Source organism: Pogoniulus pusillus, chromosome 1 (genome assembly GCF_015220805.1).
Source record: "Pogoniulus pusillus isolate bPogPus1 chromosome 1, bPogPus1.pri, whole genome shotgun sequence".
In the NCBI taxonomy this organism is placed as follows: Eukaryota; Metazoa; Chordata; class Aves; order Piciformes; family Lybiidae; genus Pogoniulus; species Pogoniulus pusillus.
In genome coordinates, this window is record NC_087264.1 from 28,236,494 (window position 1) to 28,251,607 (window position 15,114).

Genomic DNA, 15,114 nt, shown 5'->3' on the forward strand with positions numbered 1-15,114 from the left:
GAAGTTAAAGGTAACAGTCCATCCCAAAGTCACTGTGATCCTTCCAAAGCTCAGACTTTAGGGTGAAATTGAATCCATTTCGCTAACTGCCCATGATACCTACCTGTGTTGTACTTGATGTCAGAGCTACAGCTATCTGCTGGGGTGAAGTGGGGCTTTGAGGTGGAATGTGAGCCTGGTACAGGTCTTAAACATTAGAGCAGACCAGTGCATACGCTTTTGCCTGAGATTGAGATGGATGCCAGGTTGCTCTGCCTGCCTCGCCTTCTCCACATGTTCTTCTGTCTGCCCTTGAAGTTATGGCATGAGGTCCTTCCTTGAGAGAAACTAATGCCTGATACAGGGCCAGATGCAGTTACAGCCTTACTGTGCTTAGTGTGCCTGTTAGGGCAAAATGGATGTCAAGAGACAGTCTTCAAATTCCTCCTAAGGCCAGCAGGCTCATAAATTGTGATCACTGGATCTGGGTAGTATTTCCACTAATTTGCTGAGGTTTGGAGCACAGCTAAATTGATACAAAACCCACATGAATGCTACTTCATAAATACTGCTTCATGATGAAATAAATGGCACAATTGTACAAGACCTCTGAGAGTGACTGATGAAATAACAAACATTCAAATCTGTGAAGATCAGTAGTTGCTCTAATTGCCTGCCAACCTTTGTGGAAGCTTAAGCAAATTTACAATCAGAGCCTGTCTGACTTTCTGTTACTTGGTAGATGACTGAGGTGACAAGTCTCAATGCCGTCTTTTGTGTTCTTGCCTATGATTTCTCCTGACCCTAACCTGTGTGTACCCATGAAACAAAAACATCAATCAAAACAGTTTAACTCCAGCGTCTTGTATCTGCTATGATTGTTTCAGTCATTAGAAGACAAGCAAACAACAAAAGAAATTGGCTCAAATGTGTGATTCTGCTGTCCTTCAGTGGTTGATCTCAGTAGCCTTGTATTGAAAAACAAAAAGCTTATGGAAAGAAGGGGCTGCCCATGATCTTTTCCTTTAGGTTTGGTGTGATTATGTTGGTCATTTCTTTTGGTTGGCATTTCATGCTTATTAAAAAGCCTGTGCTTCTGATGATGAACTGTAATGAAGACGTAAGATCAGAACAGCATGACATGAATTCTTCAGGTGTGTGTACAGACCTTGCAATTCAGGCATGCCTTTGAACATTGTCTGCCGTGACATTTCTTTTTTTCCTTTTAAACTGGTGCCTACGGTTACTTCTCCAGCAGAAACGTCAATTCCGGAACAGGAGACTGAAGTCTGAAGCAGAAGCCTTTGCTCATTACCGACAGACACACACTGCAAACGAGCGCCGGCGGCGTAATGAAATGAGAGATCTCTTTGAAAAGTTGAAGAAAGTTCTGGGGTTGAACAACCTTCCCAAAGTCTCCAAATCTTACATTCTCAAGCAAGTAAGTATTTTGAAGTGAGGAGAAGAATCATTTAATCTGGACAGAAGAACTAAGCTAGTAGGAACATTTCAAGTGAGTCCCAGTGACACTGCAAGGAGAGAAATTCTTTCACCTTTATGGGACTCTCTAAAACAGTGTCTGAAATGATCTGCGTTCCTACAAGCTTACTCTTGGTGACGCATGTTTCTCCTTGTTGTATTCTTTGTGAATGTAACTATGGAAGGTTGTATCCTAATTCCCCAGTGGTTTACTGTGTACACCTGGCAGTTTCAAAATCAATTGAAAGCTTAATTTGCACTAATGAAGGAGGAGGTAGCATTTTATTAAAGTTTTCAATGTAGTATTTCTATTAAGTATTAAGTTTTCAGTGAAAACAAAACATAAGTTGGAGATAGCTCTACCCTGAAACTGTGGGAGAGAAGTTGGGTTTAAAAAAGCTAGACCTTGGAGGAATGAAGAACAAGGTGCTTATCACTTCCTAGCTTGTGCCTAGGAAAGCTGGCATGACATAGTACTTGCATGCTTTCTCTGAGCCCTAGTTTGTCAAGGTGATGAAAATGTCTACATAAATTTAGTAAAGGTTTCTGGGAAGGATAATTGTTTGATTGTTTTGTGTATTGTTGGTGTACGAATCAATTCCCTGACGCTTTTCTAGGCCTATGAAGAAATCCAAGGATTGACTGATCAGGCAGATAAACTTATTGGACAGAAGAACTTACTGTCACGCAGCCAAGATGCTTTGATTCGAAAAGTATCCACGCTTTCAGGTGAGACTGTTTTTGGATGCAGACTAGCTGGAATAATCAAAGAAAAGGCTTTTAAGAGTGGGAGTGAGTGGAGTAATCCTCTGCATCCAGGTGAGTCATTAGTTCACATCAAATTTAAACTCTTTAAACTCTTGAAGAGACCTGCAGAGCTCTGACTCATGCTGATAGAACAGCTTTTGTTTTGCTTGATGCCTGAAGGAAGTGTAGAATGATCTCTGGATACTGCAGTGCACTGAGTGTGCTGTGGTGGTGGGAAAGTGCTGTCACACTGTCACTTTGTGACCTTTTCGTGCTCAGTGCTTCACACATATACACAGCTGACTTTGATCAGAACCAAAATATCTGAGTCCTTTGGTCAGCTGGGCAAATAACTATCCTTGTATTGCTTTTCTCAGAACTAGGGTTAGTATTGTCTGTCTTTGTCTTCAGCACAAAATTGGCAGCAACATCCTGAGCTGTTGCTCACCTAGGCACTTGCAAGACAAAGCCACGTTGCATTTATTTAGTCTTTTTCTGATTTGGAAGTGTAGGAAAGCTGTGGCGCATTCTCAGTTGGTGCCAAAATGTGTGTGAACAAACAAGACATTAAATTATTCTTGTAATCTTCTTGCTGTCTAGGATTAAGCCAGAAGACTGCCTATGAAGTAAAAATAAAAGATACCTAAATACTGTGTGGTTATGTGAATCTGTTAGTGTATATTTGAGGTACTTCCAGGAAGAAGGAAAGAATTGAGTAAAGTCAAAAAGCATTTGAGTGACCCTCATCTCAATCCAGAAATGTAGGCTAGGTCTTTTGGGCAGGGAATGAAAGTAAGTAACTTCACAAAGTACTTTTGTGATGTTTTGCATTCCTAGTGAAGTACCTCAGAACTGGTGAGGAGGAAGAATCCTTGTTCAGGAGAGTTAGATAAATGCAGATAATTAAATATACCCTATGATATTACAACATAAATACTGAGCAGGAAACAAGCCAGTATAGTTACTTCAACTTTGGTCATGTTAAATCCTTGAGGGAGGTTCTCCTCCGCCTGTACTCTGCCCTAATCAAGATGCACCTGCAGTATTATCTCCAGTTCTGGACTCCCCAGTTCAAGAGGGGAAAGGAACTACTGGAGAGAGTCCAGCCATGAGGATGCTGAGAGGATTAGAGTACCTCTTGTGAGGACAGGCTGAGACCTGGGGCTGTTCAGCCTGGAAAAAAGGCAGAAGGAACGTTATGAATGCGTGTAAATACCTTAGTGGTGGAGCTCATGAAGATGGTGCTGGGCTCTCTTCAGTGGTGGCTAGTGATAGGACGAGGGAAAGTGGGTACCAAGTAGAACATGGGAGGTTTCACTTGAACTTAAGGAGAAATTTCTTTTCTTGGAAGGTGACAGCTCTGGAACAGGCTGCTTGGAGTGGTTGCAGAGTCTCCTTCTCTAGAGACTATGGATCTGCATCTGTAGAGACAAAACAATTTATAAAAGCTTTGTTTTTATCCAAGGTTACAGTGTTCATGTCAACAGTAACCTATGTGAGTTTACCTCTAAATGTCATTGAGTAGCAGAGTCCACTTGTCCAAGAAGTTTCATACCGGGGATAAGACAACGTTTTGTGTGGTAGTCGTACACTGATCATCTTCAGGAGAGATGTGAGGGATGTTTTTAAGTGGCAGTTGTTCTGCAAGAGCTAGTGCTGATGTCTGCTTTTCAGAGTTGCAGATAATTTAAAAATGCATGGATGTTTGTGAAGAAAAAAAAAATCTTGATACTCTTTCTGTAGGGAAGACAGAAGAGGTTGTCTTGAAGAAGCTAGAATATATTTATGCCAAACAAAAAGCAGTAGAAGCACAAAAAAAGAAGAAACAACCTGAGTCAGAGTCATCTGCTAGAACCAAAACTGCTAGCACACAGCAAGAAAGATCTACTCCTCCCAGGGAGCTGTCTCAAATACCTATGACAAACAGAAGAGGCAAGCCATTGATTCTCGCCAGGAAAGGAGTCCGTGCCACAGGTGGGCTAAAAGCAATGCATGTTTTGCACAAAGGGATGACAGACAATGAAGCAGCATGCACCAGGAGGGCAAAATGCAGTGTCCTTGTATAGGCAGCTTCATTCTTGAAGCAGCACTGAGTACAGGACAAGGAAGTGTCCATCCAGCCGGTGTGGAAACCATTTGTTTTGAGTAAGGATGAGACCAGTACTACCCAGTTTTTCAGATGATTGTGACTTGAGTTTCAGAACGATGTGAAGTAAATTCCTATTGAGGTGCCCTCCAGTCTCAGAGTTTCACTGCAATCCTGCAGAAATGTCTGAGTCAGAGGCGATTCTTCTGCTGCCTCAAAACCTGAACGCTCTGGAGGGTTGGGATTGTCGCACTGCACAAATTGATGGCGCACACTGGCTCTAGCCGTGTAGGTGAAGTTCCTGGACCCTGCATGGCTTCTGTATCAGCTTTTTAATCTAGAGCTTGTAAACTTTCTAACTGGAATTTCTTCCACAACTGTACTTAATGCTGAATCACAAGGTGTCATTTCCCACCGGGGGTGCTGGGCCACAAGCAGTTACTGATTGCCAAAATTCTGTTGTTTACAGAGGACACCACATCCTGTCTCACGCTGACCCCGGCAAGCCTGGTGATGACTGCGCAGGGGCAGGTGCTTACGCTGAAGAGCCCACTGGTACCAGGGCAGGTAGCAACTGTTCCTTCCACACTATTGCAAGCTGAATTAAATCCTCAGACCATCAGTACTGCCGTGACAGCACAGCCAGGTATGGCCATGTGAGAGGATGTCAGTGAAAAATCAGTATAATGCCGTTCATAGATGTGGACAGCAGTTTTCAAAGTAGTATGCTGTTTAATTTTGGTGGGTTTTTTTACAACTGACTGAGGTAGAACATGACTCTGATGAGAGGGACTGAGTATAGTTAAACTTCATAGTATATCAACAAGAATGTAGAATCTGTTAATTTTTTTCTTTGCCCAGATTAGGGAAACAGAGAGGATTCCTTATTCACTTAACAAATCTATATTTCTGTTTTTAATACTTGTAGATGTTTTTATAGCATAAAGTCTTGTCTAGAAGTGCAAGGCTCTTACTTTCCAGGCTTAACTGAGTATCTAAAAGGCTCTTCTTTCCACTTTACCTCCCCCTCTCCTTTTCTTGGATATAAGGTATTGCTTCTGTGATGATTCAACTGCCAGGATCAACAGTTCCTGTCCAAGTAAAAGGAATCCTTGCTAACTCAACCATTCCTATTACACTGTCAACTGTTGCTGGAAACCCAGTGCCCTCAACAGTAGCACCAGCTACAGAGCCCCAGTCAGGTAGACTCTGTATTTTTATGGGTCTCTTTGCTTGCGTGCAGGGAATGCTATCCCTGAGAAAATGAATGTAAATTGTCTTCTTGCTAGGAAGCAACGAGAGGTATCATTGTCTGGGTTTTCAAAGTCACTATTACATGTTTTGAACAGTTGAGAAGGGCCTCTAGGGGACTGTAGATGATGAAGTGTTAGCTTTACTTCACCTCGCTAAGACTCCTTGCCCTCAGCAAAATCGGGGTAAGGAGGGACTGGAACATGTCTGTGGAATAGTGCTGCCTCCTGGGAAAGCTGCAGTGCAGAATGGTGGTGGAGGGTGGTTGAAAATCTTTGCCTTACCCTGGCACAACCTCTTTCTGTACCCTGCCAGCTCTGCTGCCCACTGGAGAGATGTTTCCAGACTACTGTATGCTGGATCTAGGTGTGTGGTGGTTCCTGCTCATAGCGTGCTGCTTGCCCACTGCTGTATTAAAAGCAAGGAGCTTGCTTTCTGCTTCACTGTAGTCATGGTCATCAACAGAGAAGGAAAGCTCACTTCAGATTTCGGGCTGGGAAAAATCTGAGTGCTTGGAGGCACAAAGTACGAAATCATGCAGTCCCTGACACGTCCTTGTAGTGTTGTGCACGAAACCAGCCCTGTAAAATGTGTGCATCAAAGTAAAGCATGAAAAAAAACCCAGAAAAATTGTCCCTCTTTGTGCCTCACCATCAGAACCCTAACTGTTAACAGCCACTTGCCTTTGTGCCAGTCTGCTGAAAGAAGGGACTGGGCAAGTGACTCTGAGATAATGGATGTGGAGCTTGCTTTTGTTCTGCAAGTTGAAAGCTGAGCTGTTAATGTGTTACGGCTTTGCTTGACCAAACCTGTGTAAGTAGCTGAAATTGTGAACTGCGGCTGACTTGAAGATGACCTGAAAACGAGCAAATTCTGTTTAATTAGAAATTACCTTGCAGTTAGTGTGGATCCTGATGGCTGCTTCTTTGTTTTTGCAGAAAATGAAGATTCCTTCATGATGCCAAAGATCGTTAATGTAACGTCGCTGGCTGCTGAGGGAAGCATGACTCTAAACCTGAACAGAAATAATTCCAATGGAACGACTGCTACAGGAGCTCAGGCTTCTGAGAAATCCTTGTCTGCATCGCCCCTTGAAAGTAGGAAGAGTGACGGAATCCTTTCAGAGGAAAAAAGCAAACCATGTTCTGGTGACAGTGGTGGAGATGGAAGAAATTCCACAGGTCCCTTTGAAAATAAAGCTTCCTTTGAAAATAAAGATGGCCTTGCACAGCTCCGGAGTGTGCTGTGTACAAAAGAGCCTCCAGAGCCCTTCAGCAAAAAGCTCAGTGCGGCTGAGTTTGTTGGAAGCCAAGCCAGGAGGAAAGACGGTGACCCGGGAGGGGAGAGATTGAAATCTAAAGAGCTGCCATTCCGCAAGCTGCAGATCAAAGATTCCAGGATAGAAATGGAATTGAGGAAAGTAGCCTCTGCAATGGAGGAAGCAGATCTGGATGCAAGCGAGTTACTGAGCAGCATTGAGGACAGCGATGACACTGACGAAACCCTCACTTCCCTGCTCAATGAGATCGCCTTCCTCAATCAGCAGCTGAACGATGATGCATCGTCAGAGCTTCCCAGCACTCTCAACTCTGACTTTGCTCATGAAGATGCAGAAGGTCATCAGAGAACAGCCGGGGAGCTCACCGCTGCAGATGGCTCTTCCTTCCAGTTCAGCCATTTGGGAGGCAGTTTTAAGGATCTTTCTGAAGGTCCAGAGAGTGGTGGCTCTATAAGTCCTCTTCTGCTGCATCTAGAAGATGATGACCTTACTGAGGGAGACAAGAACTCTGGGGAGCCTTCATCTGAAGCAGATGTTTTAAAGATAGTAATAGGTGCTGAAATGAAGGATCAGCTTCCCAAGCTGTCCAAAATCAGTGCTGGGAATGGCAAAACTGCAACAACCTTGGCGGAGACCACTAGTGTGACTCCACCAGTTTTACAAATGAAAACTAACCCTGAAGCTAGTAGTGCTGACACTTTGTGGAGGCCCATGCCCAAGCTGGCACCACTTGGCTTAAAAGTGGCAAGTTTACCAGTGGACTCAGAAGGGCAGAGTAATAAAGTGATGCCCTTATTGGCACCTATAGTCGCAAAACTGGCACCCAGTGGGGTAAAAACTCCATTACCTGCAGCTGTCCAGGAGGGACAGGATAACAAAGTGATGCCCACATTAGCACCTGTGGTTACAAAACTGAATGCTGCTGGGACCTTGCCTTCAAATTCATCAGGCAAATAAATGGATCTGTTCTTAATTAGTGATCTGCAGCAGTATATACCAGTGGTGGTGTTTGGCAACCCCCTCCATGTTCTGCATGGCATCAGCACTCTGCTAATCTGAGGGCAGGCCCCAAACTGAGAAATAAGTGCTATGAAACTTTAAGCATCTTGACTTACTTTTACCTCACTGTTATGTTCTGGGTGTTCTCTTCCCCCTTCAACAAAACAAGGAAGATGATATATAACCATTTGCTGGGCACATGGTATCCTTCCAAAATTGGGTTTGTCAAAGGACTGAAAAACCAAACCTGAGCTATTGAAAGGGATTACCTTTTCTTGTCTGTTGGTGGTTTTTTTTCCTCAGCAGGAAGGCAGCCATCTTGTTGGGGAAAAAAAAATCTGGGTTACCTGCTTTTGTACCAGGCAAACTATCTATGCAGAAATGGGGTTGCTGGCATTTGCTGTTTGGTGTTCTGTTGGTTTTTTTTAATGTTTGCAGAATAGGATGAAGATGCAGAAAGAGAGATTGAGGGTATTCTCAAACCAGTCACCCAGTGCAGCAGAAGGGGAAACCAAGGCTGTGCAACAGAGGGCTGAAGTGAAAATGTGTTCTTTGGTGCTAGATGGTTCTCTGGCAGAAACTCTTTTTAGAAGCCTGTGCACAGGAGATTTTAATAAACATCTGTAACTCTTACTACATGGGGAAGAAAATGCTGTTTCCCAGTGTAATTAGAAGTAGGACAGTACATTAATGTTAATAAAACTACTAAAACTCCCTCACTCGCTTTTACCTCCTGCCCCTATAGAAATTGTCCCTCCTCCCATGCATGGGGCATGTGGAAGGAGAAACTGCAGACTAGGAAGCACCCCACCACTTGTTCTTGTTTGCATTGCTCCTGTCATTGTTGAGGATGCAGGTGGCGGCCAGGAGTGCCAGTAGGAAGTGTGGCTCCATAGAAACACAGAAGGCTCTCAGGGCCGATGCAGCCGAACGCAGAGGAGCGAGGTGTATATGTGAATGTATATATGAAAATACATCTATAATCCTTCCAGACCTTCAGTTTCTGTATGAATTCAGGAAAGGTACTCAGAGGTTTTTCACTGCATTTGCACAAGCTGTGTATAGCAAAAAAAAAAACAGTAGGAAAAAAAAAAGTCAACAGAAACGCTGATGACCAGGGAAATAGGGCAGTATTGAATGACAAGATGTATTTTTTATTCTCTGCCACTGCTCACTCAGTAACCTGTAGAATACTCTTCAGTGTTGGGCTGTTGGATGGGAAGGGCCTACAGACTGTAAAGATATTTATATTTTTGTATGCCGTTTTTGTTTTCCTAGTTTTCTTGGCAAAAGAGATTTCCAGCCTAGGGGAGATGATTTGTTAATGAGTGTACACACAGTCTTTTCCTACAGAGTTTGTAAATAGGAGTTACGGTGCACTTGAGGGGCTTTTGAACTGCTCCCACACACTAACAAACGCTGCCATGGAAACCATGCTGAATTGGGTGGTGCATTTTGCTTTATGTTTAGGAACATTGTCCCTGTCTTACTGTTCCAGCAACAGCTGCTGGGATGTGTGCCCCTCCCCGCTCTGCAAATTCCCCAGACCGTTGGTGATGCAGTAATGGCTTTCCAGCACTGAGGCTGTGCAGGTGTCAAAGTACGTTCTTCCACAGCTGGGGAGCAGTGTTTGTACACAGTACAGCCCTATGCCCTGGCTTGGATCCACCAAGGGATACACATCCCTGGAGTGTTCCTTCCTCTTCTTGGTGATGTTTTAAATCATGTTGCAGAGGAGAGAAGCCCTTCAAGCTCAGTCTGCATAAAGATACTCCCAAGCCTACATCAAAAAGACTCTCCACCCAGCCACTCTGAATGGTGTGGCTTAAAACAGTTCTCTGTAACTCTGTATTGCCTTTTGCATAATTACTGTTTTAATATTTGCTGGAAGTCCTGTGTCGGCTATTTCAAGAAGAAAGTTAATGTCAGCATGGGAGTGATGCTGGAGCTTAGACTTGTCACTGGATGCTTTAGAAAAGGGACTTCACAATATGAATGAGTACTTAGCTGTGTTGCTTTTTATTAAGGAGTTTTGACTTGATTTTAAACCAGTGGAAATATGGAGTAACTATGTTAGTAGCACTACATCAGACTCAAAACTTTGTTACCTGGGAGTCTGGTTCTGAGCATTTCTAATAGGCTGACGTTGCTATTTTTTAACTGTGGCAGTTGTTTTGCCGAGAGATTTCATTCCTCAACTGTGTGAAATGGCAACCAGCACAGTGCTGTGATTTCCTTTCAGATTCCTGATCACTGACCTTTCTTTCTGCACCTCATCACTTTATCACTCCAAATGGACAAGTGTAATTACAGAATTAGGTGCTGATCACACCTGAATCCCTTTTAAAAAGGCTTTTCTCAGAACTAGGGTTAGTATTGTCTATCTTTGTCTTCAATACTTTACACACTGCTGAGGACAGAGAAAGCTGCAACAGGAGAACCACGCAAATATTACCTGAAATGAAGGCTGTATTTGGGGGTGTTTTGTCCATGGCCAAGGTCATGGGGAACACCTGGATGTGCTTAGTTTTGGCACTGGGCAGTAAGGAATTGCGCTGCAAGAAAAATGTACTGTGTAAAGATGACAGCAGACACTTTTGAACATGATCACTAAATTAACTTAAAACAGACCCCAAATTTGGCTATTAAAAGTGGTAGTTGGTGCAGTGCCAGAAGGATCTGTGATGGGCTCTACTAGGCAACAAAGCATGTTTGAAATGCTCCTCATTTCTCCTCTCTTTGTTTTTACTGTCTCCTGTCTGCAGCTTAATATTTTGCTGTGAATTGAAATGCTGACTCTTTTTTAAGCTCTTCCTTTACCCTCCCATTTGGTTTGGAACAAACCTGTTAAAAACGACGTCTATTTTTTTAAGGCAATAATGCAAGAATACAGCACGGAACAGCAAGGTTTGAGAGTGGGGAGAAGAAAGGAAACCCCTGCGAGGTGCACGTTCTCACTAGACCAAGAAACCTGGAGATTTTCTTTGTTTTGTTTTTTTTTTTTTACACACCTATAAATAGACTGGAATGTTTTTAAGAATATAATGAAATGTCAGATTTAGCTTTTTTCCCCTTTTATATATTAAAAATATCTTTCCTTTTTCTGCTTTTGAAAAATGGATATTTTTGTAGAAATCTTAACAGTACAGGACTCTTAACTGTATGTGAGGGACAAAGTGTAAAACTAAAATAAACCAATCAAGGTCAAATAGAAATTGGCTTTGAAAGTTTATTACAGGGAGGGAGAGGGAGCAGAAGTGAGGTGGTGGTGGTGAGCTAATGGTGACATGGGGACCTGAGCATATGACAGGTGTATGCTCCGAGGCAACACAAACATCTGGGGCTCTGTTCAAGCAATTGGACAACTGGGAGGGGATTTCTCTCCAGTCTTGAGCAGTATGCAGAAAGTGTTACTGCTTGTAAAATGGGATTTTGACTTGCTAGAGCAGTAAAGGGGGACTGAAGGGACTTTGTTTTCACTAAAATGCACTTTAAGCAGGGAGTTAGTCAGGTTATCACCTGAATATAGCTTAAAAGTGGAATAACAAAAGGAAAAAAAACCCAAACCACCAAGAAGAAACCCCTAGAAAACCACAACAGTTGATGTGTAAGTCCATGTAAAATTGCTCTTCAGCCTCCCTTTCCCAATTCCAAACTTAATTCTTTGTTTTCTTTAGAGAAGCTGTCCAGCAGCTGTACAAATCTGAAGTGCTGCCTCCAAGAGAAGTGTTCAAGGAGATACTTTTTTCACAAGAAATAGATCAGATGTCTGTAAGAGTCACTGCCTGTTGATTCCATAGCCACAAAGTGGAAGGTTACACACCTCCTGCCTCCTTTTGTTCTGGTTTGGTTTTGCTTTTTTAAAAGAGAGAACGTCTACAAATGAGCAAGTTTGGCCTATAGACCTTGAGAAGAGAAAATACGATGAAGAACAGTTATGCATGAGGGTAAGTGACAGAAGAGACAGTGCAGAATTACTTTTTTTTTAAGAATGAAGAGGAAAAACAGTAAAAATTTGAGAAAGTTAATAAAAATGGGCACTGTATCAGATAATACACTTGAAGAGCCTTCAGCAGGATCTCAACCCATAACTCTTCCTTTTAAGAGGTAAAGTTATTTCTTGAAGTAGGAAGGACCTAATCATGAGGTATATCCAGTCAGGCTTGCAATAGACAGAACCTCTTGATAGAGGCCCCTGATGGTCTCTGCTAGGTACCAGCATATTCATTGTGCTCTTGGTACAGAGAAGCTCAGCTGACTATCGACAGTTACAGGGAGACTTTGCAATAACTTTTTAGCTATTTATAGTTGAGTCCATAAACACAACGAAAAAAATGTGCAGAGGACCAGTTTGTCCATAATTAGCAGTGAATGGAATCTAAATTTAGTCATTTGGGATCACACGGTAGTGGAGAACTTGTGGTGCTGTCTGGCGTCACTTCAGCTCAGTGCATCATCTATTTGCCCTTTTGACTGCTGCTGCAGAGGAGAAAGGGAAGGTGATAGCTGTGTGCTTGGTTATTGCTGTGCATCTGACTTGTGCTACCTCAGCTGGCACCTTTGTTATATCTTGGGAGCTGGAGGTCCATGACAGAGCAGCAGCTCTTTTCTTGCTACCCCCTTCTTGGTTTTGAGACAGAATTTTACTCCTAAAAAGATTTGGAGTCTGCTCGTCTGTCCTCACCAGCCACCTGGGGAAGTACGAATGTGCATTTCAAGCAGGTGGCAAGTCCTTTGCCCCAGCTTTGCAACCACACAGCTTCCAGTGTGCTCATGAGCACTTGGCTGTGCCAGCAAGGCCTCCGGGAGCTGTAGTTAACGTCTCTAGGTAGATTCACTTACACTGCACCAGACTGGAGGGTGACCACAAAGGCATCTGTGAGTGCCCCCGCCCACTGCCGAGGCTGCTGTCTAACAGGACTCGTGTGATGTGAAGTACAAGTGAAAAATCTCTCCTTGAGCAGTGTTCACTTACCTGGTTCAACTTGCTCTTGTCAGGGGTTCCTTGGGGTGTTTTTTTTTAGGACTATCGCAGTACAATACTGTGGCTCCCTGAGGTTACAGCTGTTAGCCCTGGTTGTCCTCTGGCAAAAAGCAGATGCTGGAAGTCAAAGCTGAAGGACTTGAACCTGGAGCTGACTTTGCAGTAAGATGTCTGCAGTGTTTGCTCCTCAGCTCTCAGCATGAAGGTCGCAGCAAAGCAGACTCCCAGCCTTGGGTGATGTGGATAGGAAGGGAGGGTTGCTGGGGGCAGCCGTGCCCATCTGGCTTCAGCCACAGGCTTATGCGAGTGGAAGCAGGAAGGCTGGGGTGCTGCAGGAGCTGGGATTGCTCTGTTGTGCCAGCCTGCCTGGACCAACGCTGAGGAGGAGTAAATCGGCTTTCCTGTGTGTTTTTTTGGCTTCTTTCCTCCTGGCCAGTGGCAGGGCTGCCAGCCTTGGGGTCCCTGTCATTTCCTTGTCCAACACAAGCTCCACAGCATGCAGTGCCTCATGGGCTAAACCCAGGCAATTAAATAGTGACTAAAAAAAGCTACACAAACATAAGCCCTATGCCATTTTTAGTAGCTTTCCGTTGTGATTAACTCTTAGATAACAGCTTTATGCAACCTCTTGCCTGCTGTCTGGCCAGGCCTAGGACCTACAGGGCAGGGCTGCAACTTGGGCAATGCAGTTGAAAACATGATGTGGGCAGCTCTGCCCCATTTCTCCCATGCATGGTTCACAAAGCTGTTGAGCAAGGTCTGTAGGCTGGTCCTCCTTTCTGGAATAGCACCATGAGTTTTTAGCCCGTAGGATCTGGGAGACTGGTGCCACCCCTATCCACCCTTCACCTGGCCATCCTTCCCATACAGGCAGCCCTGTGGGAGCAGGATGCTGGGGCAGGTGGGAGGCCAGTGGGGAGCCTCCACAGACTGTGCCCCTCAGATGCAGAGTGAGGGGCAGCTGCTGGCTTTGCCAGGCTTTGCTGGCTTTGGGGTATGTGAGAAGGGGCAGTGGGGCCCAGTGATGGCCTCTAGCCGCACTGAGGACCTGGGACAGGTTATGGGGGTGGAGAAATCTGTATGAGCTGAGTTTCAGCAAAGCTGAAGCTGTTGGAAGGCAGCAAATGGGAAAAGAATCTGGGGGTCCTAGTCGATGGGAGGGTTGACCATGAGCCAGTAATGTGCTCTTGTGGCCAGGAGAACTAATGCCATTCTGGGGTGTATCAGAAGTGATGTGTCTAATAGGTTGAGAGAGGTTCTCCTGCCCCTCTATTCTGCCCTGGTGAGCCACATCTGGAGTACTGTGTCCAGTTATGGGCCCCCCAGTTCAAGAGGGACATAGAACTGCAGTCCAGTACAGAGCCACAAAGGTGATTGAAGGAATAGAACAGCTCTTACAAGGAGAGCCTGAGGGAGCTGGGGCTCTTTAGCTTGGAGGAGACTGAGAAGTGACCTCATCAATGTTTATCAATAGGTAAAGGGTGAGTGCTGGGAGAATGGAGCTAGGCTCTGCTCGGTGATGCCCAATGACAGGAGAAGGGACAATGAGTGGAAGTTGAGGCCTAGGAAGTTTCATGTAAACGTGAGGAGGAATTTTTTCCCTGCGAGGGTGCCAGAACACGGGAACAGGCTGCCCAGGGGAGTTGAGGATTCTCCCTCTTTGGAGATACTCAAAACCTGGCTGGATGTGTGCCTGTGTGATCTGGTATAGGTGATCTGCTCTGGCAGGGGGGTTGGGCAGGTTGAGCTTTCGCGGTCCCTTCCAGCCCCTGACATGCTGTGATTCTGTGAAAGCTTAAACTTATGTGAATATTTTCATGTAGGAGATAGGTAGCACAGCAGGTTGGTTCCTCCTGCTCCAATTATCACGATAAGGGTTTTTCTAATGATGCAGATCTGATATGATTCTATTATAACTTGTGCTAAGATGACTGGCAGCAAAGGCACGGCAGAAAGAAAGAGGTGCAACAGTAGCGATTGACCTCTGCTCCTTGAGCAGCATTCTCATTTGGAGGTTACTGTGACTGTTTTGAAAAGTGGCTCAAGGAGACTTCCAGTCTGTGACTGCTTTGCAGAGCTTTATGCTTATTTCCTTAGCTTTTTCAGCATCCATAGTGAAAAACAGAAGAGTTCTCCTGCAAGAATCTCACCCCACAAAGGTTTTGCGACTCTGACATATGGGGCAATAAGCTTGGACCTGGAGGCTTAGTCTCCAGGAAGAAATGCTAACAAACAGCTCCTACCCGGTGGGCTGAACTGATGGCAGCCACAGTGGGAATTGTTTACTACCATGCTCCAGTGCAGACAAGG

At 44.4% G+C, this 15,114-nt stretch overlaps 1 protein-coding gene across 7 annotated transcripts in view; it reads left to right on the forward strand.

The window, feature by feature from the left end:
- Window positions 1–11,035, forward strand: part of MGA (MAX dimerization protein MGA) — a 54,394-nt gene extending 43,359 nt beyond the window's left edge. For 4 of the 7 annotated variants that reach the window (XM_064146131.1, XM_064146162.1, XM_064146143.1 and 1 more), the window contains 7 exons: window positions 1,235–1,420; window positions 2,076–2,187; window positions 3,949–4,179; window positions 4,761–4,937; window positions 5,341–5,493; window positions 5,858–5,908; window positions 6,481–11,035. In XM_064146131.1, coding sequence (XP_064002201.1) covers window positions 1,235–1,420; window positions 2,076–2,187; window positions 3,949–4,179; window positions 4,761–4,937; window positions 5,341–5,493; window positions 5,858–5,908; window positions 6,481–7,778 — 2,208 coding nt within the window. In that variant the 3' untranslated portion in view covers window positions 7,779–11,035. The remainder of the gene's footprint in view (window positions 1–1,234; window positions 1,421–2,075; window positions 2,188–3,948; window positions 4,180–4,760; window positions 4,938–5,340; window positions 5,494–5,857; window positions 5,909–6,480) is intronic. The other 3 variants (XM_064146140.1, XM_064146170.1, XM_064146152.1) reach the window with 2 other exon arrangements.
- The last annotated feature ends 4,079 nt before the right edge of the window (window positions 11,036–15,114 follow it).